This window comes from Pteronotus mesoamericanus, unplaced genomic scaffold (assembly GCF_021234165.1).
Source record: "Pteronotus mesoamericanus isolate MK-2021 breed Mesoamerican mustached bat unplaced genomic scaffold, CSHL_Meso_final contig_50, whole genome shotgun sequence".
NCBI lineage: Eukaryota > Metazoa > Chordata > Mammalia > Chiroptera > Mormoopidae > Pteronotus > Pteronotus mesoamericanus.
The window spans coordinates 37,935,801-37,962,914 of NW_026555186.1; the positions used below are offsets into that span (position 1 = coordinate 37,935,801).

The 27,114-nt window shown below is 36.0% G+C and overlaps 1 protein-coding gene across 12 annotated transcripts in view; it reads right to left on the minus strand.

The window, feature by feature from the left end:
• MEF2C (myocyte enhancer factor 2C) overlaps positions 1–27,114 on the minus strand; it is a 161,207-nt gene that overhangs the window by 9,068 nt on the left and 125,025 nt on the right. For all 12 annotated transcript variants that reach the window (XM_054578582.1, XM_054578590.1, XM_054578588.1 and 9 more), the window contains 4 exons: positions 21,477–21,663; positions 19,385–19,432; positions 2,879–3,051; positions 343–472 (listed from right to left, as the gene is read on the minus strand). In XM_054578582.1, the coding sequence (XP_054434557.1) occupies positions 343–472; positions 2,879–3,051; positions 19,385–19,432; positions 21,477–21,663 (538 nt within the window). The remainder of the gene's footprint in view (positions 1–342; positions 473–2,878; positions 3,052–19,384; positions 19,433–21,476; positions 21,664–27,114) is intronic.

Genomic DNA, 27,114 nt, shown 5'->3' on the forward strand with positions numbered 1-27,114 from the left:
GAACTGCAATGTGGTATTATACTTTATATATATTTGATAATTTAGAAATGTTTTTTTAAACAATCCCAAGGAAGTGAGCTATCTATTACATCAAAGGAGTAACAGCTTATTTTCCTTGAAATTGTTCTTCTATATTGAAGTCAGGTTGGGTTAGTAAAACTTTCAGTCCCTTGAAAATGTGAATATTCACTTTGTCTTAGTAATGAACAGGTAATAATATAGTGGTCTGAACACCACAGGTAATAAATGAAGCCTATCAGACTAAAAGGTAATATCTTTTTCATCTTGCTTTTTAATAAAAAAGTATTTAGTGTACTATTTGAAGGTTGCAAAGCTACTCACCGGTACCATATGTTGTTGAAATGGCTGATGGATATCCTCCCATCCCTTGTCCTGGTAAAGTAGGAGTTGCTACAGAAACCACTGGGGTAGCCAATGACTGAGCAGACTGGGAGTTATTTATCCTCTGATTCTTTTAAAGTAAATAAAAAGACATTATTGGTGAAATGTTTTTGAAGTTAAAAATATTAGATTTCAGTATTAGTTTTGCACATAAAGATATAACTTGGTACAAATCTCATGAAATTAATCATTTAACATGTGTCTCTATGAACTCTGCCAACCCTATCATTTACAATCCTTCAAGAGACCAGTTGTTGCTATAGTAACCCATTACATCAGTATCTCCTAGGCAACTGAACTAGTAACAAGTACCATTGCTTTATTATGGGTAAAAACAGACTGTTGAAAATTGATGAAATATGTATACTGTACTTCTATTGTTTCAGTTTTTATTCAAATGCAAATTAAAAAAAAATTAAAATCACCGTGGTTTTATCCTCAGTTCTATAAACAGCAGAGATTGGTAGAGTTTCATGCTATAGTCTGACCAGAAGGTGGTGCTCTGGCCACTTTTTTCAGATTCTTCTAAACTTCCCTCAAACTAGATGGCAAAGCAGTTAACATGTATATTTAACTCCTTACAGCAAGCAGATTAAAGATTCACATAAATTTAAAGATCAGGAGACAAATTTCTTAGGAAAAGAAGTATCTTTGTGGTTTTAAATAACTAAGAATTGTTTTTGTTCTAGAATTTTGCTATAAATTGAGTCCTAAAATAAATGGAAAAAATGGTCTTCATTTGCGCAGGTTGACATGGAAAAATAACCTGAACTTGAAATTAATGGTATTTAAATATAATCAATGTTGACACACTATGATAACTTCCGAAACCTTCCCATTTTGCTAGAGCTCCCACTCCACCGGGAAGTCCTCGCCCGAGCCGCTTAAGGGGAGCACCCTCACCACTTACCAAAAGCAGGTCGACATCCTCAGACTGAAAGCATGGGGAAGGAGTTTTATAAATTAGTGTCCATAACTATTTGTAACTGGGCAAAATCTTTTCAACACAAGGAAAAGCATCTTCTGATAGACACAACAGTTTAAACACTTGAAAAACCCAGACTCTAAAGATAACTTCTTACAAAGACATTCTTTGTTTCCCTTCATGAGCCATTTGTCTCAGATGTGAACACAACCTATACAGTTTTCAGCATAGGTCAGTGTCTCAACATTCATATATTTCACAGTCACATTTTGTAAAAAAAAAGAAAGAAAAGAGGACTGTCCTTTGAAAACCTACTCTCTAGAAGAGGGGGAACTGCACCAGGCTGCCAGTGAGAGACCTGGCCGACCAGTCACGGAGTCCCTGCCTGGGAAAGCAGCAGTTTCACAGGACTTGGAATAAATGTGCTGATGGAGACAGCCTGCCGTGCATGGCCCACACGGCTTGGCTGTGGCCCCGTGGGAGGTTGTATTTGTTAGACCCAGCCTTTTCCTAAGGGAACGTGGAATATTATGTGATTTGGGGGGTTTATATTCAAAATTAATCTGCACTGTGCCATAATAAACCGATCAGCTTGCAGGACTGTTTTACCCTGAAGCTTGCCACAGAGCACAGAAAGAAAAAAAAAATGTGTCTGCAGAATGATCTAAATTTGTCTACTGAATCTTGATTTTAAATGTTCTCACTCTTAAGCAAAGCTCATTTGGAGAACACTGATGTAAGTCTCCTTGTTGCTGAATTTAGTCCCACAATATTATCTTCATCTTAGACCTGTGGACCCAGGAAAAAGAAAAATGACAGCGTCTAGGGATATTGTTTATATTTCTGCTTCTTACTTCTTTATTCTTACAAGTGCTACAACTTCTTTTATTTTTTAAAATACAACCTTGTTCTCAAAATGCCTAGGATTTTAAAACAACTTGCTTTTGAGAGGTAACTATCTGCCTGAAGCACATCTACGGAAAGATAAAGTGAGGCAGTGCTCAGCATGTGATGTACTCGACGCTATTGCTATAATATACCCGACTGTGATGTATTGAATTTTATTGCTGCAATATATGTAAGAAAATAATTACCAATGAACAGGAGAAAGTTCATTTAGAAAATATAGAAAAGATTTTTTCATTGCCAGCACTTTGAGGACATAAATAGTTCAATATTTTAAAAATCTGTTATGAAATAAAATACCTCATCCTGTGAGTCTGATTCTACCATTGGTCAAATCATATGTCCCATAAGCAGAATAATAGGTAATTATTTTTTTCTAATTATAAATTGGAGGTGTTAAAAGGAAATGTTTTCTTTGCCCCAGAATAGTCCTATAGTGGTGTTCACTGGGATGTTGGTTCTTTTTTATGTGGAAAAGTGAAGGAGAACCAGTTACCAGAAATAATAGCCAAATACAAATAGGACTCCAGCAATAGCATCGATGTGTTAATTTTATGGAAGCACTTAAATAATTCAGAGTTAGACAAATACAAAAACATATACAAAACATTATCAACATTTATTTAAAATGTAGTTATTCATTACCACTGATGGCATCGTATTCTTGCTGCCTGGCGGAATAAGAACTCGGAGATCTGGTTTACGGTTATTCATCCCTAAATTCATGGGGGGAGGAGATTTTGCTTGCATATTCTTGTTCAAGTTACCAGGTGAGACCAGCAGACCTGGTGAGTTTCGGGGATTGCCATATCCGTTCCCTGTTAACACAAAACAGTGAAAGCACTCAAGGAAAAATCTAGACTCAAATATGTTTCTAGAGAACACACTACATGAGATTAGACATAAATTTTAACAGCCTAAGACATAACATACAATGAAACTCTACAGGATGATGGACTTAACCTCCATCTGAAGAGTAACTCAATCAGTATTTAATATTCCTCTGAAGGAAGATTAAAAACTTTTCATGAGAAGGAGCTAATATAGATCAAATTGCTCAAAAATCAACATATACCCTTTTTTTCCTAAAAAAAAAAAAATCCCGAAGAAAGTCAGACAGTCATTCAAGGTCTAAGAAAAGCCCAGAATTGGTCCTGCACTTTAATTGACTGGCTCAGTGGAGGCCTGGCTGGAGTGACTCACTCTTTCAGTTCAATGGTTTGGGTTTTATTTTGTGTGTCTGTGTGTCCTTAAATGAAGAAAGGGCATACAGCAAGACTGTAATTTCTAGGACATGTAGGAGGAGTAGCCTCTTGTGCTGTTTAGTTCCCTTTTTCTCTGAGTGATTTCTCTCTATGGTTTTCTTCTGTCTCTTTTGCCCTCCTCACGAATGAACCTGAAGCCTGGCTCTCCTGCTCACGCAGAACTTCAGAAAGCAGGACTCCTTCTCAGCAGCTAAAGTGAAGGGATGATCCCTCCACTGAAACGCTGATTCACCAAGGCAGGGGAATAGCCATCTAACACAAACACTGAAAGTTTTTTCTTAGGTGTCTGATGTTTAGCTCCCTACTAACAGAAAATGCATATCTGAGGGACTCCATTTTTCATAATTCAAAATATGCTCCCTTGTGTCAGGAAGAGCTATGGAGGGAGTCAGTACAATCTCAGCAGAGGCAGAAAGTCATCTGCTGGTTTCCTCCATTGTCTCTGGTCAGAGAATAAGAGAATCCAACTACCTGATTCAACAATGCTTTCTGGAAACTAGACAGTTGTTTTCTGCAGCTCTCTAAAGGAGACAGTCAAACGTCGTTGTTATTATCACCATTATCATTATCGTAAAACACAAATATCTATTACCCCAGGACGAATGATACTGTGTGCTACCCAGTGGGGAGGCAAAGACTAGGCCCAAGTCCTCAAAGGCCCTGCAGTTTCTCTGTGTTAATCTAGTAGATACATGTGCGAAACGTACAAACTCAGACAAGGCAGCCTAGGGTGAGGTGCCCAGAGTCATCCAGATGAAGTGTTATTGAATTTCCAGGAGGAAAGAGATTAACCAATAAAGATTCATGTAAGAGGCAGAAATTGATGTGGGTCTTGAAAAAAGAGAAGTGATAGTAAAATACTCTGGGTTTGTGATTAAGTGCTGGGAAAAGGCTGAGGTGGGAATTTCCAGAGCAGTCAGGGGCACTGGTGACAAGGGACCCATGGAAGAGAGGAATGCTGGAGACTCTGAAGGGACATAAAGGCTGGGCTATGGAGACCTAGAATTCTAAGCTAACAGACTGTGGGTTTAAATAGTGGAAATGCAGATCCATGAAGGCTGCAGCGTAGACGGAACACAGGCCTGTAAGCAGACAGAAAGATGTATGGGCATCGGGCATTCCTGTAATTAGGGAGGCCTGGCAGTGAGGACCAGTCTGGGAACTACTCTGATGGTCTGAGCTACAGGTGACAAAGAACGGGGAAGGCAAAGCACAGGTATATTTCAAGAGATATTTATGGGAATATCTTTTGAATTAGAATATATTTGAAGCACACTGCATAGAGCAAAATTGTTCTTCATATCCATTCATTTACCTGTCTCATTTTAAGCATGAATAAACAGTCTGAATATATAACAAATAACTACAAGATTAAATCTGTCAATTAGATTATGCATAAAATCCTTGAATTGCTGGTGGTAGAACCCCAACATAAAATAAACAAAATACACCCCCCCGCAAACATGTCTTGAGTACACAGTAGGCAGTTGTTTAAAAGATGTTGGTTGAATTTGGATAAAAATTACTCTTCTATTGTAAACTTGAAGAAAATCAGCTAAATTTTTTAAAGCTAGGTAAATATGTCAAAAGTCAAAATTTTCGTTTATAGTTAATCTGGACAGCTTTCTGTGGCAAGAGATATGAAACAAATACAGGTACCTTTTATCACCAGGAGAAATACAAAGAGTATGTTCACAGAGAAACGCTTGATAAAATGGACTGCTCAGAGGAATTTTATATTTAATGCTACTTGCTGAATCATTATTGGGAATATGTTATGACTTCAGTAGTTTTAATTAATAGGTTCTATTGGATAAAAAGACAATGAGCAAGCCAAGACCAAATTTGCACTGTACTTTTCTGTCAGCTGAAGTCCACACTGACACACTGAATACATATGTCACTTATCTATTAAGTCTGCGTGAGATCTGGTTTAAATAAACAATCAAATGGAAAATTAGCTGGGTAATTTCAAAAGAAGGGGGGAAAAAGTCAGTTAAGCAGTGCAATGAAGCTTGAACAGATCAGAAGAAACTAAAACCCCGGTTTGGTAGATGCCGATACTGGTTTGCATGGAGGAGTTATTTTGCTAAAAGGAAGTAAAACCACTCCGTGAAATGTGTTGTCCTGTGATATGACAAGCACTCGGCCAGTGTGTGAAAATGGAAATGCTTCATGGAGGCTCTGAGAAAAGGTTGTGCTTTTTTTTTTTAAAAAACATTTTCTACAGTAAACTCTGAGAAATCCCAACAAAGCCTACATTTTAAACAATAATTTGGGGCAGCAGTAGGGACAAAAACCCCAACTAAATACACATTTTATTTTTTAATCCAATAAATGCCTCATAGTTAAAAAAACTGATTTGAAAGGCATTCTATTTTCCTCCTGGAATATTTCTTGTTATTTGGAAATCATGTCATTTTAGAAGATTACTCTTATTTTAAGGTGTTTACATATTGAATGTAAAATATTTTGAACCACGATGCCACTTCTTAAATCCATATTTTTAGAGCATAAAGTTATTTTTAAGAACAAATAAATTCTGCTTTTTACTGGCAAATTCCTGCTCTTTTTAGCATATTGTGCCAGCTAGCATTTTGGAGCCGTATAATAACCATTTCTGTTTCCAGCCACCAAGTTGTTATTCTTCTGGCATAATATAGATTCAGGAATGCAAGACTGTGGATCCTAAACCAGTGATATAGAAACCTATCATTTCAAAATCAATGATGAATACATGCGTGTGGTTTGCTGCTAAGAAGAGCCTGCATTTAAACCAGCTCGGAAACCGCAGCCTCCTCCTCTCTCAGAACGCTGTGGCCCGAGTTGAGGCTGCTGTCTTACCATAGCATAAATTCACCAAAGAGAACAGGCTCACTCAAAGTCAGGGGTCAGGAGGCGGGAAACACCACCTCTCAATAACCTTCTAATATACAGATTCAACCTTTCTTCATGCTATGTTTTAAAATGACCCTCTGTCCGAACAATTATCAATTTAGATGTGACTGCATGCGGATGTCACATTCCCGAACCACTTAAAAGCACAAAAATTATAAAGCATGAGTGAATGGATTTCCTGATTATAGATTATAAGAAAATGAAGAACAGACCAACTTTAGAGTAAGAATGTTTTATAGTTCATTTGATTAAAAATATTGTTTCACGTAACAAAAACAATTTAAGCATTCACAATATAATTTATACGAAGGATACAACAATCTACCTTGACTGGTTACAAGTTTCTAAATACTCACATTAAAACTAGTGTAAATACACAGAACTTGAAATGTAGTGTTAGGAGAAAAAATTTTTTTTCCCTTCAGTTAACTTTGAAAACACTTGCTGCTTTTTTTTTTTTTAATTGACTCCTATTTTAAGAAGTTGTAAATTCAAAGAACATATTCCTGGCTTAAGTTGTAGTGAGGAGGACATTTTGCCTTGTCTCACAGAGCTCAGTTGAGCATGTAGCTCTCTTTGAGCCCAAAGCTCTAAAATTTTCTCTTATTTGGATATTTAGACATTATGAGTGTTTTCACTAGATTTTTTTTCTTTTCTGGGACTTTCAGTTAGAAATACAAGCGTATAAAATTAATAAGCACAAAATAGAAACTAGTCCTTATGGATTAAGGCTAATATTTTTCATGGGCAAAATCTTTTTTCAGTCTCTGAAATTATCATTTTGACTATTTCCTTTCCTCTTCCAACTCCAATCAAATACCAAAATTTTTCTTTAAAAATGACTCTCTCCATCTCCAGTGTTACCATCCTGGTTGAGGCTTTCTTCACCAGTTGACTAGGTCTTTCAAAACCCCTATGTGGGTCCCAGGTCTGTAGTTGAACAGTTGTTCACTGGGACTTAAGATGGGCTTCAGGAAGGATGTGAGCTCCTTAAGCCATTTGAAAGCTATGTGCATATGTGTGATAATATGAAATCTGATGCACCATCTTGACCCTTTAAAGGGAATCCCTTTAAAGTTCTGCTTCTATTGTGTTTTTGTTCAGATCATACTTAACACTGCTCGGTCAGTGCCCTGTGTGGCTGTCAGGACTGTGAAGAGTTTCCCCTCCTTCCCTCCTTCCCTCCTTCCTTCCTTCCTTCCTTCCTTCCTTCCTTCCTTCCTTCCTTCCTTCCTTCCTTCCTTCCTTCCTTTGTTCCATCCTCTCTTTCTTTTCTTTCTTTCCTTCTTTCCTTCTTTCTTTCTTTCTTTCTTTCTTTCTTTCTTTCTTTCTCTCTCTCTCTCTCTCTCTCTCTTTCTTTCTTTCTTTCTTTCTTTCTTTCTTTCTTTCTCTCTTTCTTCCTTTCTTTCTTTCTCTTTCTTTCTTTCTTTCTCTCTCTCTTTCTTCCTTTCTTTCTTTCTCTTTCTTTCTTTCCTTTCTCTCTCTTTCTTTCTCTCTTTCTCTTCCTTCCTTCCTTCCTTTCTTTCTTTCTCTCTCTTTCTTTCTCTTCCTTTCTTCCTTCCTTCCTTCCTTCCTTCCTTCCTTCCTTCCTTCCTTCCTTCCTTTTGTTCGTTTGTTCTTTCTTTCTTTCTTTTTCTTTTCCTTCCTCCCTTCCTTCCTCCTTCCCCTCCCTCCCTCCCTCCCTTCTTTCCTTTCTTCCTGTCTATCCATCTATCTATCTATGTGTCTATCCTAATTTCCAGTGGCCACAGGCAAACACACAGTTGCCTGAAAATGCCCCAGTCTTTGTTCTAGCAATTCCACAAGCTGTGTTTGCTCTCTTTTTTGATGCAAATTCATTTTTTTAAGGATCAGCTAATGTCCTACCTGTCTCATAATGCCTTTCAGACAATTTCAGTCCACCTTGAACTCACTGTCCTCTAAAATCCTGCTGCAGAGGCAGTGATACCATATAGAGTATTAGTTCTTTAAGTGTTTCAAATGCTCACAAATGGATACACAAAATATCCTGAACAATTCAAATTGTTCAGGAATGGCACAAAAAGTTAAGTTACTGAAAGAATCTGAGATGACAATTTGCTAATCAAACACTGAGGGACTCTCCTTTTCATGCTACTTGAGAAAATTTTCTTCTTTAGGTGATTACATACTGATGACCAAGTAACCAATGAGACAAACTGCTTATCAACCACATAATATGAAACTCAGGAAATCATGCAAGTGCCAACCTACTAAATTTGTTTACAGAGAGTTAATTAAAGCTACTTTTCTACCTGTTATAACTGTTAATCATTTCACAGCACATTACCTTAGATAACTGCAAGTAGTAGAATTTTAAAAAAAGTAAAAATTCTCTTTAATGAAAGAGAAAACTGAGACACTGGATCTTTTCTTCTACAATGACAAGTGTTTATTGCCATAGGTTGTTTCTATATCGAGATGAACTTTAACCATAATTTACTCATACAGAACATTCTCACCAGAAGTGGGCTGCATGGTACCCCAAGAAGAAGGATGGTTAAAGAGTGACAATTAAGAATGAATAGGATTTTATTACATGGTTCAGGGAGAGACTTCTGAAGAAAGAAAATGCATGATAGAGATCACAGAGTCAAGACTATGTTCAAGAAGAATTAGAGTTTCCGTGAAGATGAAATATTCCATGTTTTAGAGTATGCAGTTTTCAGGAGTTGGAAAAGTAGGCTTGCCTAACATGAGCTTCTCAGATAATGTTAACTTTATACTGTAGACTTTGTACTGCATTTTATACTATAGAAGATGAGCAGCCAAAGTTAGTTTGTGAGTGGTGACACTGTCAACTCTGTATGTGGGGAAAATAACAATACTGACTGTGGAAAGAAGAGATCCAAGGGGTTAGGGTGCTACTAGGAAAGCTAGTTAGCATGCACCTGCCATGGGACATGTGAGGAATGAGATATGATTTAGGCAGCAGAGACAGGAAGATTTACAAGGCAGAGGGAAGTGAAAAACAGAATAAAAATAGATAAATCCAAGTTCTAGTCATGAATTCTCCATCAGAGTTCCTTCAACCATACTGAGCCTTACTTTTCTCAATGCTAAGTAATGATTTCATTAGGCAGAGAGAAGCATAAAAGTAACCTAAATGAAAGGCTCCCACATGCTTGCTCAAGGCAGCCATCACCAACATGACCATGCAATATTAATAACAGCAACACTCTATACAGTATTATTTAGCAATAATAGTAACAACATAAAGCATACACATTAAGTACCCAGAAGAGTATCAGGTACCTAGTGACTGCTCTATAAATATTTGCTATTATACATGGATATAAAATACCTTTACATCCTCACAACCACAACCCTATGAGGTACTAACAGTATCCCTGGATTACACAATGAGAAAAATGAAGAACAGAGAGGTCCAATAACTTGTCCAATGTCAAACAGCTATCAGCTGGTGGAGACATGATTTGAACCCAGCAGTGTGTCCAGAGTCCACGCTTTGAAGCACAACCCTGCTCTGCTTCTTGAGGAATCAGTCACACTCTGAGATTTTGAAACCCTTTGTATCAAACGTCACTCTAAAATGGCAGGAATCCAAAGAAACAAAGGAAACAGATGAAGTGTAAGGCCAGGGACATGAGACTCAAAGGTCCTTCTGAGCGAGAGGTGATATGGAAGCTTAAGAAACACCTTACATGGTCAGCTTGGCCATCATAAATAGCTGCTCTGCTTCAGAAGATGCTGAACTTATATAGGGGGGGGGGCAAAAGGAGGTTTACAGTTGAGTTGTTCATTTGGAAAAAGACATGAAGGTTATGATTATTACAACAGCTTTATTAACTCAAAAGAATGTCACAATGCAACTGTAAACCCAATTTTCCCACCCTTGTATAAAGAGGCACAGAATAGTGAGTTTCTAAATCATATTTCTAGTCTCCCACTGAATAAATAAATATTACAAATAGGAACTATCGGGTTTAGCTACATTTAACTTTGATGTACTGTTCAAGTGGATAATGAAATATGCTCTTAAAAGTAAATTTTGTAATATTTTAGTCAATAATCTTCTCTCTTGTAATATAGGGTAAAGATGTTTACCTACCTATTGTCTATTTAAGAGACCAGCTTCCATCAGAAACACATAACACAATACTGAAATGCCTATTATCTGCTATTGGCTGATATCTGGAAAACAACTTCTAATTATATATAGGTGTATAAAATTTAATTTGTTTAGTAATTTGTTAATTGTATCTTAAATTGGGGAATTTGAAGCCAATTGCCACAGAAAAACTAAACATATTAAGCTGAACATATAGCTGAACCTCCAATGTATTGATTGTCTGCTTTTACTTAAACAAAATGTTTTAACAACCTAGGTTTTATTTTCCTTTCACTAGGACAATTTTGAAACATTTACATAGTATACTGTCTTGTTAAACTAGAGATGCCACATAAACAGGAGTGCTCACTACCACCAATTAATTTACATTTGACTTTTTAAAGGTTTTAAGGTAAGTTAGTGTCTAATATCAGGACATTGTTTTGTGTCTCAAATACACATACATATTTTAACAGAAAATTCTTCTAAATTGTTTACAGTAGAACTTGTTCATATAACCCACTCCTCTACTGGATATGACACACAACAGTTTTAGTGGAAAAATATTATGAACTTCTAGACTTAAGTCCTACATGTATTTTGCCTGAAATCTTGTTAAAATTGCTAGAAACTGTAAGTTATTCAGCTGTGGTGAATTACAGTTTATTTTTTGTTTTTTGTTTTTCAGTTTTTAGAAAAAAGATCTTTTTCATGGGATAACGCTAAGGGAAAAGGCAACCACAAAACATTTGGAGGTCAGAAGTCTGGGAGTGATGAAAATTTCAATACGCCTACTCCAGAGAGGGAGCAAATCAGATTCCTGATTCTTATCCTGGTTAAGACCCCTGATTACAGATTCTTAAACATAAAATCGCTCCACTCTATCTGGGGGTTTCTTAGGGAAATAATATAATAACGCATAATGTTAGACCATGAAGAAACTCCTGCGAAACCTCAATGCTTTGTGGCGTATTCTTAGAAAAATACCCTAAGAATACACCAAAGCCAAGACTATTTTTGGCTGTACCAGTTAGAGGGCAGCAGACATTCTAAGAAGAAACTTGCCTCTTTGACCATGTCATCCTGATGCGGAACCAGATCTTCATGGATTTCACACCTATCCCACTTGTCCTTGATGTGTTTTGCTTAGTGTCTTTTGTGAAATTAAGTCTATCTGCCAATTAGATACTGAACTTTAAACATTCAGCACATACAATAAGCTCTGGATTGTGAGGCAGAAGTACAGAGAATTTTTACTTATTCTTAAGCTGTTTCTGCAAAGATCATGAGTCCATGTCACAAAGTAGGTTTGTGTTGGAAAGCCACTCGCTCATTTGTCCTAACAGTTCTGTGGGTTAGGCATGATCATCCCGTCTTTTGACAGATGAGGAAACTGAGGTTCAGAAGTTTCTGTGACTCGTCAATAAGTGGGAGAGCTTTGATCTGAACCCAAAACGCAAACTGCTTCCACTACATTATTACAAAAGCCAAATGTTCCAGATTTAGAATACATCCTTATATTTCTCCCTCTCTCTCTGAATAAAGGCACCATTTACAAATAAGGAAGAAATAGACAGTTTAATGTTTCTCATGCAAAAAAGCACTCAAAATATCGTTCTGCTTTGAGTACTGATTTACTGCAGGGATAGTTTTTGATTGCACCATGAAAATGGTACTGAACCTTGCTATCTTCAAAAAATTCCACTTAACGATGAATGATAGATTGATGACTCACTTAATTGTTCACTTCTTGTGATTTTGGGGCTGTCTCTTTGCTAAAAATGAGGGGGTGTCTTCATTATTGACACAATCGCTCATTCTTTCAGTCATTTTTATAAACAAAAATATTGAGACAGTATAAATTAGAGAGAACGTGACAGAAGAGAATGAATAATTACTTGTGGTTTTAACATTTACACTGCTGCAAACTCATCAGAAGATCATCATGTTCAAGTGAAATGTGTTGCATTGCACGGCACTGTGCTCCTATTCTGCCTCAGATTTATTAATATATCTTCTTTACTCCCATCCTTGAGGGTAGGGGCTGTGGCAGACATCTCTGTGAAGACTACTAGTGCACTGCAAATTTAATAAATATTACTGGAACTGCATTAAACTAAGCTTTATTTTTTGCTTAGGACATATAAGTACAAATAACTTTAATACTAGCAATAGCTAACATTTATTAAAAAGCACTTACTCTGGGACAGAAACTGCTAGGTGCCTTGCACTGGTTATCTCATTTAATTTTCACAACAATCCTGCAAAATGGAAATTCACAGACATGCCAAAGGCAATAATGTCATCCCTAAAATAACTTGTCTATCACGTATTTTCTTTGATTATTTTATTTTTTGGAATATCTGCTTCTGGAATATTTTCCCAAATTACTGCTTGAGCAAAAATTTGACTCCATGATTTCATAGTTTTGAGTTGTTTAACATTAAACTAAAGGTTCCTTTTCCATGATTGTTACATAAATTAATGTTATACTTGAATATGTAAATTGACCATAGACCTGAATTTGCTGTTATTACTATAATAACCTATATTAACAAAGCAGGGCTCTCCGCCCCACACACTATAAATATAACATAATCAGTTCTTAACCATCACTGCAGTCTGTATGTGGAATCTAAGGTCAACAAATTGTGAAAGGAGGGTGAAGTGTTTAGTAAAACATCAAGTTAATATTAAGTTCAGTTAAAACAATTGAAATGGAGCAAGAATACACCCAGTGACACATCTATAGTTAAAAAATTGAAATTGTTTATACAAGGTTTTGGTACAATAATTTCCTTTAGTTTAAAGTAAACTAAAGGAATATATTTGATTGATCTTTTAAATATGAGACTGAATCATGACTATAATGCTTTGAATTGAAATTTAAATGAAACATACCATGTAAGTCTAACTGTAAAATTTAAGTGACTGGCAAAGTTTTATTTAAAAACAGAAAATTATACTTTTGGCCAACAGCCTTGAAGTCCTGAAAAGTCCCCGGTAGGTAAAAAATGGATTTCTAAAACAGGGGTTTTTTTAACCACATCTCTCCTTCAGCATCTGCTGTCTGTTGATGAACAATTTCATATCACTGACAATTTTGAAAAGAGCTTTTCTTTCCGTATTATCTTGTGATAAAATCTTATGATGTCAAAAATAGGGAAGAGAGAAACCAATAGCGCACAAAAAATAAGACTGCTAAGAGACAAAGGAGATTTGAGTAAAACTAATAATATAGGAGAAAATATTACCTGCCTGATTAATATTAAAAATGATCAAAGTTTTATTATCAGTCACATTCCTAGGTTAAATCAATGAGATATGAGTGCAGAGAAAGATCTTCGCATTGCTTTACTGAATGTAACAGAAGAATGGGGGATAGAAAAGCAATATAATTTGTGAGGTCAGAAATCATGTTTCACAAAGGGCTCTAAAATCTGTTAAAACACTCTTTAGGAAGTTATAATTTGAAATTTTCTTTTTCTTTTTCCCCACCAGAAATCAGACTCCTTAAGAATTAAGTCAAACTTAAAGGGGTTGAAAGCAGATTTTATGTTATCCTGACTTAGCCTATAACATATTTAATTTGTCTGCTCTTTAAGCTGCCTCTCTCACTTCAGCATTGGCCCCTAGAGAATGGTGTACTGCTTTATCTGTAATTTTTCAGGTCTTGTATATGGACAGTGGACAATGATTTTCTTGGCAGTGGCTGCATATCACATGCTGCAGATCATCCAACCAGAGAACTAGGGATTTTTTTTTTCCTTTAATAAATCTAGATAACCTTGGTTTGGGTTAAAAATACCTTTATTACTTAATTTCATAGTTACAATAAGGCAATGCTGTTGGATCTTTATTTGTGTTTTGGGTGAACTCCCAAAATAAAACTGCACATGAACTCAGAATTTTTAGTCAGAACAAGTCAAACTAATACTTTTAAAACAAGAATCCAACAATTAACTTAGATTTTTTTCACATGCTACTTAATATTTTAAAAAGGTAGTATAAAATTATATTTCTACAGTAACAAAACTAGTTTTCTTATTTGAGAAGAACTAAATGGTATTCCTCTCCCTTTCTTCAGTATCGCAATATGAATTTGGTTTTCTTGTTAAGCAACAAAAATGCAAACTTGTTAAAGCAAATCCTTTTAGACGGAATTTTTAACCACTTCACTGATCTTTCAAATCATTGAATGAGAATTTCAGAGAAGTCTTTTTGACTGAAAGGAAAGTCAGCCGAGAAATTTTTGATAAGTATTCTCAAAAACAAAAACTTGTAAAACAATGGTACTGGTCAAGAATAATAAATATTGTATGACCTTTTCCTCTCCTCACTTAGTTCTATTTTATAATGTGATAAAAGTTTCTCTTTCAATGCTAAATGAATTTCAAAAGGAGGCATGTAATTACAGTCTTATGGTTATATGATTATAACACATTCTGTGTAAACAGACACTAGAGATTTTTGTGTCTTATCCCCAATGTAAGTACTACGTTAAAGGGTTCTAGGTCTAAGGTCTTGCTCAACAGAACTTTTTTAGCGTCTGGAAGCCAGATTTCCTTCCTTATTCACTGCTCAGTCATTTACCTACAGCAGTACAGTGACATCAAGTCTCCACGTATTTAGCTGATATAAATTAAGCAATCTAGAAGTGACAATGCTTGACAACCAAATGCATAAAATAGTAAACAATTGACAATCAAAATAAGGAAACAGCTGTTAGTTTCTTTTTATATAAAATTATATCTAATTTACAATAAATGCCAATTAAAATTATTAACCAATATACATAAATCTCTTCTGCCTTATTGTCAAAAAGCTCTATAGACTGTAGAATTCTCTTAAAATTTCAAAGAAATTCCTAAAGGTTCTCTCTCTCTCTCTCACACACACACACACAAATCAGTAAATCCTTGAGCATACTGGTACATCTGACTCAATAAAAAAAAAAATCAAAGTGAAAACAAAGGGTACTAATATGACAGTGAATAATCCAATACAAGGCATTGCTGTGCTAATGATTACTTCTATTATATCTAACGATGATGAAAACTCAACTGAACCTGATCTTACAATCATCAATAACCACTTAGATTAGCACGTTAAAAGCTTTAATATGCAGAGATATGACAAAATATAATTTTAAAAGCAGTGACTTTTCATTTTGGTTGTTGAGAGGAAAGGATTAAGTAGTGGATGAATAACTGTCAACTGAAACCTAGAAATGTCACTATTACTAATGTATTATAATGACTTTCTGTATATTTCTCTTATATCAAGAGTACAAGCCCCATCCTGCTACTTCTTTATTACCACTTGCCTTCCTTTTTGAAATGACTTCAAGTGGTAGGAGGTTCGTTGTCTTAAGAGGTGATTTGTAATGGTCTGAGATACCAAGCCACATTTCATATACCGTTATATATCAGCTCTTTAGGCTTTCCATTAGGTAAGTTAGAGAAATTAGTAAAACTTTATTGGCCAACAGTGCTCAGCCATTTAATGAAGTAATTAATTCATTATTCATTGTATACAGTAGTAGAAAAATACATTATTTTTTGAATTATAGATAAAGGGCACATCTTTTTTATTTAAAATTACATAATTTCTTTGAAATATTCTTTCCATCTTTTACATAAATGTTATTAAAAATTTATGACTATAAAATTCACTTTTCCTTTACTCAGCTAACAAACATTTACTGAGAATCTTTCATGTTTCAAGCTGGGAATCCAAACTGAGGAAGACACAATTTACCCTCAGAGGGTTGAGTGTCCAGGAGAGAGCTGTGGGCCCAGACATTGCAATTATAATGCAATGAGATAAGTAGTGTAGGTATAAGCTGCCATGGGGGAAGAGAGGTGCATAATTCCTTCTGGAAGAGATAGGAAAGGATTTCCTCAATAGCTGAAGTGAACGCTGAAGGATAACAACAAGGGCTCAGTAGCGTGAAGCAGGAGTGCTAGGAATGCATACGTAAAGGCAAGTGGCCTGGGCATTGTTTGGAAAGTGGAAGCACAGTGTAGCTGTTAAGGGCTGGGACTCTGGAGACAGACTTCCTGGGTTGCAGCTTGGCCAATTCCTTAACCTCTCTGTGCCTCAGTCCTACCATCTATAGAAGGGCGTAGTATGAAGATGTATTTTAAAGGACTGTTATGAGAAAAATGAGTTACTTTACATAAAGCACATAGTAAGGACAATTTAAATGTTTGCTATTATTAGAGTTGGAGTACAGGGTTCTTGATGGCAGTGGCAGAAGTAAGGTTTAAGATTGGAGAGCAGATTGAGCCAGAGATAAGAGGCTCATGGTTAATTCTGAAAGAGCTGGGAAACCACTGCTGGATTTTAGGCCAGTGAATGATGACCCACAATTAGTTTAAGGATTTGAGAAAGTCTAATCAGTCATGGGCAGACTGGCGTGAGATGCAATGTGAAGCCAGGGAGATGAATTAGGGGGCCCGGGGTGTTGGTATGAGCCAGAACCAGGGGAGTGGCATAAGAATGGAGTGAAAAGGGTAGATTTAGGAAATAACTTGGGGGCACAGTTGGTAAGACTTGGTGACTCGCCAGATGATGGCATGAGGGAGAGGGATGGTTCAAGGACTAGATGGGAAAGATGCTATACTTTCTGATTGAGCTGAGCTGAAAAAGAGAATGTTTATCTCTTTGGTCTTTTGGTATTCACAGACACACAATAAATTGAATTTACTTTCTTCCCCTACAAGTCTACCTTTTTTATAAGTTGAGATGATTGGATTTTGAAAAAAATCACGAAGTCTGAAAATTATTTCACTTAATTGTAGTGTCTTGCCACTTGGCCTCAGAGTTTTGCACTTCATCTCAGACCTTGTATTTCAATGACAATATTAAAAATTTGGAAGGTGTCTTTTGGCCCTTTTGCTTCAGTTTTCTTTTCTGAAAATGCAGAGACATTCTGGTTGGCCTTGTTTCCCCCTGGTGTTATGTGATTCTCTGACATCAGCACAGATATATTCAGCTTCGACATATGATACTGTCCAGCAGGAGAAAGAAAGGAAGACGGCTGAGCTTGTGAGCAGGCCATGACAGCTGAACTCAAGACTAATTGGCATCTGCACCAGGTGTTCTGTGCAACCAGAGTTAGAAGGGCCTTCTGCCTCTATTTTTAAAAAGTGGGGAATTAATTCTTTCACAACTATACAGAAACTGTGAAAACTATATACTCATGACTACAAGAAACAATCATCAAGATACAGCATTTCTTAGCATGAGGGTGGAGCAACTGAGTGTTTTCTGCTCTGTTTTCTCTGTTTTTGATGTAGCAGATTCTCATGTTTATGGCAGGCATCCTGAAGAAGGGTGAATTTGCTCAGAAGACGTTTTTTAGTTCAATGATGCTATAACCTGTATGTGGCTAACTTTTATGCTTACAAGACTGAATATGTTCTCTGTTCCTGGAGGGCCATTCAACTGAGCAGACTGTCAGGGAACTGACAATGACAGCATAATTGAACAACCAAGCACTGCCCACTTTCAACATAGGACTCTAACGCATGCTAGCTGTTAAGCAGTACTAAGAGGCCACTTCCATCAAAGCTGAGGAACTCATCCCCCGCAACTCCACATGGTCGTTTACTACTTCTAATAAGTTTCATCACCACTACTGGCTGTTCCCATAAAGAGCAAGCAAACAGATGCACCAAGATACTGGATAAAATATCAAAACATCTAAACCATTTTTCTTATGTTATTTTTTTTCTTGGTGTTTGTGACAACCCAATTTTTAGTCCCCGCCATTCTTTCTAACCATAGTCCTTGTCAGAGACTTGCATCCAAGAAACATTGGTCTGGTTTGGATCTGGTTCTGTAATGTTGAGACAACAGGCCACAAAGTATTTTTTGAGGGGAAAAATGAACATTCCATTTCAATATTCAGCAAAATAGTATATTGTTTACTCATTAACTTGACTCTCACTAATTAAAGATAAAATAGGAAGCAGTGTCATTGATTCTGTTTATTAATTCACTGTATACTCTAATACTCTTTCTTTATTACTCACTGAATTAGGGAGGAGCCAACATCAGAAATGAGAAACATTACCCCCAAATGAATGTATTTGTAAGAACGTTTTTATATGCCAATTTTTTATCTTTCTTATAATCAGTAGGCTATTATATTTGACCCTGGCAAAATATTTTAATTAAGCAGTCCATGTATATTGAACATATACAGTTCAATAAACTTGAATTTTTTTGACATTTCAAACATAACCTTGTGTCATTCATGCCTGCCTCCTACTATTTTAAAAGTATAGCATGTTCCACCTTGCAGAAATTACCATGGTTACTTGTTATGCCAATACTGAACTGCAGTTAGCATTAAGAAGTATTATGTGCTGCTTTGCCACTGCATTGAAAATGCCATCAATATCTCATATCAATAATATGAATTAATATGGAACTCTGGAGAAATGTGACTACGAGACAATTGGCCAAGGTGGAAGACATTAAGACCTGAAATATATTTAAGAGTTTTTGTTGTTTTTTTGGGGGGGGGTGTCCACACTATATTTAGATTCTCTAAGAGCTTATTTTAACACCAAATACGGTTTTACTTGATTAAAATTATTGTTGAATGGTTATAATCTCACCCCCCTTTCCTTTTTTGTATTCTCTTTTAGAAAAGTATAGGAGTTTGGTGCTTCTTTGGGTAAGAAGTGAGTCACATTTAACATGAAATGATTAACTGAGACACAATGGCAAGGCTAGCGAAAGGCACTCATGTGTCTTGGGGTCATTTTTCCATGCCTCTCACAGATCTCACAACTTTACTTGGTTCAAAAGACTTCCTGCAAATCTCCCAGTAAAGGAACGCTGAACCCTGATATGTGCAGCAGTACAGATGTCTCCACTCACCTGCACTGGTGCCTGCACCGGATGTGAGGTCTCCACCCATCAGACCACCTACGGATTAAAGAGGAAGATCAAAAGGAGAAAGGCTAAAGGTCCACAGAATGCCACATGTCACCCTTAGCAACCTCAGTATTTTGTCCTCTCTAAAGAGTCCTAAGTTTGTAAAGTATTACCTAAGTCAGACGGCTGACATTTATTTTATTGTGACATGCTGTGCTCAATCACTGACATTTTGCAGAATCTTTATTCTAAGAAAAATTATATTAAAGAAAATCCAGTCTTGAAATGGTCTCTGAATTTTTTCTTATTTCCAAGTCTAGTTTTTCCAAAGGGGATGTTCAATTGACAGTAAAAATACAAAGAGTAAGATTTATTATATATTTAAATAACCATAAATTTGATGTTTAATTCTTTATAAACATATTTAACGCATTTAATTTTGTGCAGTTTTAATTATCTAGCATTTTGGTCATTTCATGAATCTACCTACAGTGAATGGCCTCATTATTACCTAAATTTTACTTATTGACACAACAAAACACGTCTCACTGGCCACAAATTCAGAAACTTAGGCTTATTCATTGCTAACTTAAGAAAGTAAGTTGAAATTTGTCAAGATTTATATGTAAGAATTGGATTGTTTCAATAAGATATTAAATATAATAATTACTGTTAGTTTTTAAGGAACAAGATTTAGCCAAAAAATAAAAAGACCAGAATAATAGCTGATTATTTTCTAATTGCTTCTAAGTGATGCTCTATAATTATTAGTTAGTTCTGATTTAGAATTAGAAGAAAATGTTTATTACATTTTAAGAAAATGTTTATTATTTTCAACTGAATAATATTTTGGAAATAAAATATGATATTTAAAAAAATAAATAAGCCTAAATTCATCTAACAGGAAATTCAACTGCATTTGAGTATGATCTGAAAGGAGTACATGATTATTGAAAATTCTTATGAAAAACTTTAATCATATTGCTAAGTAGAGAGAATGGCATAATGAAGTCTTTTATCCACATCTTTCAGACTCAAGATTTATCAAGATTTTTTTATCTGGCTGATTTTGATTTTATTTTCTACATAAAGTTTCTGTACTAAATAGAAATATATGTTTAATTTTAATCATCAGGCAGATATTTAAGTATTCTAAAAAAAATTTCTTTTGTGAATAAATTGCTTTTAATACAGTCATATGTACATAACATTAACATTTTCTTATGGGATGTTTTAAAAAACAATATGTAAATATATAATTGTTTGCTGTACATGATTTATAAATACAATTATTTATGTGGTGCTTCTTTTGAAAATATGAAGGATATATACACATATACTTAGCTTCTACTATGAGTCTGGCAAATCAAGAGCATATTCTTCCCTTCAAGTCTCTTTAAATCCAGTGGGGAACTAAATGCATACTCAAATTAGTACATACTATGTTTTCCTTGATCTGAATACTAAGAAGTGTTGACATCTTCCTGAACAATTTCTTCTCGATGGGACACTGCAGATTGTACTACAATAAGGATCTCCTAGAAATGTAGAGACAAATTGATGGCAGGTATATATGTCCTTATGATGTGCTCTTAACCTTATTTCTGACTTAGTTTTGTTTATATTTCACAATTTTTTAAAATTATGGTATTCTTTCACATTTCTTTTTTGCCTTAAATCCTTTGTGGTATAAGTTACTGTGTAAATAAATAAAAATTGACCATGGGGTATGCTGTAAGAGAACACAGGAGAAGGTTTCAAAGAAGTTATGTCTGGTGAGGAGGAAGAGTGGGTCTTAGGCAGGATAGCAGAAGCAAAAACACACAGGCAGGGTATTTGACATTCTGTCTGAGAAAATATGTGGTTAAAATATAACCACAAGAGGAGACTGGTGACAGGCTGAACAGATAAATTACAGATTATAAAAGATTTTGAAAGATATGTCAATGGGGTTAGGCATTATCATGTTGAAGATCCAGCAGTGAAGGAACAAATGAAAAAGTGGAAAACTCAACATCTTGTAGATAAAATGGTCTTTTGACAAGAGCAGCTCTTTCCAACGATTTGTTCCCACTGCATTATCATGGAGACATACCTGTGTTACCTGCACTTGGAGGTCGATGTGTTACACCAGGAGACATACTATTCCTCTGCAGAGAAGGGTGGGCCAGTGGCAAAAGGTTGGGGTTTCCCAGTGAGCTGACGGGGTTGCTGTATACCAAACTGTTATGGCTGGACACCGGGATGGAGACTGGCATCTCAAAGTTGGGCGGTGGAACAGCCTATCAAGCAGAGAAAAAAAAAACTGGGTTAAAAAAAGAAGAATAGAAACAGAAGCTCTCGAGTGGAGACAGCCTTTACTTTCCAAGAAAAATTTCAAATTCCAAACTTCTTGGTGTCTAGAAGACCATTAAGAAGAGCTCTCACGATGTTCAAATCATAAATTGATTCCTTTAATGTGCTTAGAACTCTTTCTATGCAACTATTAGAAAACGTTTCACTTTTGTTTAAAACAAAGCCCCATTTCATTAGGCTCCATTGTCTTGAATTCCATTCTATTAAGTAATAATTGTTCATCTGTGATATCTGAATCTGGTGCCAGAAATGACTGCAAAATCAAAGGTACGTGACTGTGATGACTTCACAGAGAAAAAGGAGGATTAAAATGCAAACCAGAAGCTTCGGTTTAATTGCTTATTGAAGCATATTTATGCAAAAGTTTAATGATATAAAATCATACTAGGCTTGTGAATAGCACATGTACTTTAATTATTATTTTTTAAAAGTCTGTCTTTTGAAAGTAACTCTGAAGATATTAGACAGTTTAAGATACCAGATTCAACAGAGCATGTATCATTCAATAATTCCTATTTTAAAATGATAGTTCAGAATATATGCTGCACTTCACATTTTTGATATAGTAACCTTGACAAATGGCAAGACCTGCATCTCAAATGAGAGAGCTGGCAAATATTTAGTGAACTGAAGCTGTATAGTTATCCAATTAGAGTGTTCAGGTCCCAATTATTGATTTTTTTGATATTATTTTGGCAATATAAGCAAAGTCATGCTTATTTTTCTGCTCGTACTAACTAGATAATCATAATTGCAACTCCCTCTTTTTTCCATTTTTAATATTATAAATGAAAGTACTTTTTGAATATATTGCCAGAAGGCTCATGGTGTCAGACCACACAGCATTCTTAATATAAAATGGATGTGTGTATGTGTGTATCTAATAAATGTATATTGGAGATGAGTGTAAATAGAACATTCCCTCAGGTGTTCTCAAATAAGCCATGGGCAAGTTTAAATGCATATATGCATGTGGTTCAAAGCTTTTTGTTCTTTTTATTAAACTATTTTTTTCTATAATCCTAGCATCAGTCTTCTTTTACTTGGTTGATTGACTGGCCTGCAACACACATTGTGCTCTGCGGCAGTTCTGTGTTCACCCTGGAGATGACTGCAATACTCTTCTCTATGTATGCTACCCTCCTTCTGTTTCTTATTCTCTATTTTTCCTACTTTTTTCCTTCCTATGATCTGGACATGTTGATATTGACAAAAGTAAATGTTTCAGAACTCTCTTCTTTTACATCTTTGATTTGTCATTGTTTTAGAGGAAAATAAAATAAATGTCCAAGCGCTATATTAACACAATCATTCTTTATTAGGCTTTATCTGTTGTAAACAGGGTACAAAAATAATTTTAGACAGACACCATGATATGATGGAATATAAGTGATAAAGTATCTAAGAATAAAATTTAGAGACCTTTTAAATAAGAAAAAATATTAGTATATGCTGTAAAATAAATGTCTGTACATAAAATATTGTATTCCTTTATTAAAAGACTGCATAAGAGTTACAGTAGTACACCTGAGAAAACACAGTCAAGTAACCATGCTACAGCTTCTCCATTTGCCCTTCTAGAGTCACTGTGCACCCCCTGGTCTGCTCTGGGCCTAGAGGCTGACCCTCCAGGCAGCATGCACCCTGCTTACACCTTGCCGTCTGGTTTCAGTTTGGCCAGTGACGGTACCAGCAGAAGTACAGAGAGTGGGAGAAGAGAGCTCAGGGTGTTCTCCTATGGTAGCATCCTTTTGCTGGGCCACAGGTTGGCGGAGGCTGCCATCTCCTGATTACTTTTCTTTGCTCTTGTGTCCCTTCTATTATAAAATCAAATGATGATGTTGGCTAAAGGATGCCTCATTTCATCAAGGTGCTAAAGTTCTTTTACTTTAAGCTAATGCAGAACCTAGTCTACTTTTTATTATGTGAATTGAATATTTTTCTTCAAAGAAGAATTTTTACGAAGACACTGTACTAATATAAAAGTATAAGATTAAAATGTACTGTATGTTATTTATTGAGCAGGCACCGTACTATATAATTTATATACATGACATGATATGACCTGTTCAACATTCTTTCACTGTAGATACAGTTCTTTCCTTTTAAAATTGGCAAGATTAAGTAACTGGCCCAATGTCATCTAACCAGTAGGTGACTGAGCCTGTTGCTTTTGCTGCTAAATCACTGTGCAACACAGTATGAGTTTTTGGATAGAAAGAGAATTTGCAATCTGAAGTCATACTGTGAAGTAAGAGCTGGATGCTAGTAGCTTATTATTTGTGAACTACAAAAATAATGAACTGAATGGATACTATGGATGTGGGTAAGTATCCACATTGGAGTGCAGTCTGTGCTCACTAATGGCCCTTCAGTGACCAAAGTCTTGGGAAAAAAATTAACCTTGAAGACTCCCCTCTTCCATATTTACTCAGGTTTAATATTTTAAAGCTATCATTTGGTTACAAATTTTTAAATTTGTATTCATTATTACTACTCATAAATGTTTAACTATTACTGGATACCTAAAGATCAGCTACAAAACTACTTGAATATTCTACAGAATGTTGATTGCATCTCAGTAGACAACTAAGTCTATTTCTTTCCCTCTCCTGGGTAGTTACATGCACATCCAAAATAAAGAGGATTATTAATAATTATTTAATAAATTCTGAACCACCCTAATAACTGATTTATTGACTGTCTCTCTATTTCTCCCTTCCTCAACCCCCATAATCCCCAAGAATTATTCAGCTTCTACATTCTGGACCATAAACAATTTGATGATGATTATTATAACAACTCTCTGTGACTGACTATATAACAATCAGGTAGAACTTTGATATCAGAGTATTCTTAAAAAATTCAAAATTCAAAAAATATGCTAACAGCCTTTGCATTTTCTCTCTCTTTTGCTTTGTTTCCTTATCTGCATCAGGCATTGCTTACAGAATTTTGAAATCAAATTATAGGCTTAAAAATGACCATATTGAGAAGATATCTCAGAGAATCAGAAAGAACATCAGCCTTAATATCAGAAATCTCTGTTGAGTCCAGGTTGTGTAATAAATTGCAATTTAACCAGGTAAATCCTTTAACCTCTCTGGACCTGATCTGAGACATGAAGCAATGGTGTCCATAAAGAGACCAACTAGATCTAAATGTTTTAGGGAATGCAACGGCTATAATAACACATGTTTATAAGATATTAGTGTTATTCTTTTTCTTCTTGACTTTTCAGAACTAAGGAGTTTAAAAGCATCTAAATTAGACAAAAATTTTTTTAGAAAGTGAAAGCCAAAAGGTAGTTAAAGACTCCAAACTTTCTAAGATGTCAGGGCCAGGCGCCAAATTTTAGAACACTCAAGACAGGAAGAAAGAGGGAATTTGGGGTGATTCAATGGAAAGCTATAGGCAGGACTGCCTATATAACTTGCAGTTCCCAGGGCAAAATGAGAATGTGGGGACCCTTGTTAAAAAAACTAAGAATTTCAAGATGGCGGAGGCACGTCATTTGACCAAGCATGGCCCTGTAAAAGCAGTGTCCTGTGTAAGTGCACGGGCTGTACGGCGATGACGTTGGTCCCGGCTTTGGGAGACAGAGGCATAACAGCTAAAAGGCTTTTAGTTCCTATCCCTGAATAAACTGATCATGGTTACTGAAGTGAGTCATTGTGGTGAGAAAGGTATCTGAACTCTTATCCAAAAGCCACTATTTTCCCCAAACTTACCACAAGGCAAAGTCCAATAAAAAGTCAAATAAAATATTTTTAATGAAATATTTTTAGTTAATAAGCCCTCTTTTATTCGGTGTGAATGACTGAACTGAATCCTTTTTGGGGGGTCACTGATGACACTGTTAGCTTTTGATCGACCATTACCAGTCTGCTGAAAATTAGCAGAGAAAAAAGAAATCCCACGACTCTAATGACTAGTGACTACTAGTATCCAAATTTCCTCAAGGCTGCCTGACAACCCTAGTCTGTACTCTCATTCCCTCTCTCTCCCCAATTCCTCAGTTTTCTTTCAAGCACCTGCTCCCTAGCCTCAATATCTACAGAAACGACGTTCAATATAAAAAATAAAGGTGGTCACCCACTCCACCTCACTCTACCTACCAATCATTCCTTAACTGTACTTAGGTCCATCTGCAGCTCAGTCCTGCCCCATCCTCCTGCCCTTCCTTGAGCTTTGTCATTTTATCTCCATTGTATCTATGTGTCCAGTCTTTTCCTTCCTTCAATCACTCTTCCTCTGCATATAAGTAATTTCAAGTGTTTCTCCCTTTAACCCCTTCTTCGATCCTAGCTACAGTACTACTTCTCTCTCTTCACAGTCCCTTATTTGAAGAAAAGAGAAACTATTTCCACTTCCTTCCCATTTGCCCTCAACCAGTTTTGCATCCACCCCTCTTTCCTTCAGCCCATTTCCCAATTCCTGGTTCCTCAAATGAAGCTGTTTCATCTTGCTGTGCAGCCCGGCGTGAAATGTGGCAAACGCTGCATGAGGAAACGCTGGTCAACAAGATTCCAACTCATCCGTGGATTATTTCACGTCGTTGAGGAATATGGGCATAAATTACATTGTACCAACAGGTGATTGCAATATTAAATTTTCTATTTTAAAAGAAAAACTCTTCCAACTGGGTCTTTGAAATAGAAAAACAGTCTTGTAATGTTTTTAAAGAGGCGGAGACACTCTCTACACACAAAGGGCAGAGTGTCCTTGCCCTGCTGTAAATGTTTTAGCAGCTGTGGAAACTTTCAACAAAATTTACTTCCAGCAACTGAAAGCGATGTGCGAAAACTGGGCTTTTCATCCGGGAGACTGAAGCACTTACTAAAGAAATGAAGACTTGGAGGCACAGCTAGGAGCTGTGTGGCTCCTTCTCACAGCCCTGCCTACAAACTCTGATGTGGTTTTTCATCCCCCACCACACACCACTGCACCTCTTAAGAAATCATGTATCCTGATTTTGAACCCTTTACATGACAGGATGAAATACTGTGAGGGAATCTAGGTATGTGTCACACCTCTCTCCCCGTAAAGCATGGGAAAAATGATCTGATGTACAAATATGGGTGTTCTCCCAGAACTCTTGGGGTTACAGTTATACACACATTTAGGATCACTGCCCGGGAGGGTGATCAGCAGCATTATATATATTGTCCTTTTCCACACTATGCAAGAGGTTTCTCCTGTCTGAGACACCTCACATGCTTCATCTTAAAAATCTTACATTCACAAACCTTAGTGCCCAGCAGTTCTAAACCAGTATTGTATAGTAAGAGAAACTCAGGTCATAAGAATAAAAAATTGGCCCAAAGGAGCTATTTCTTTCCTTTTTCTGGGCAAGATAAAATCCCAATGGATATTTT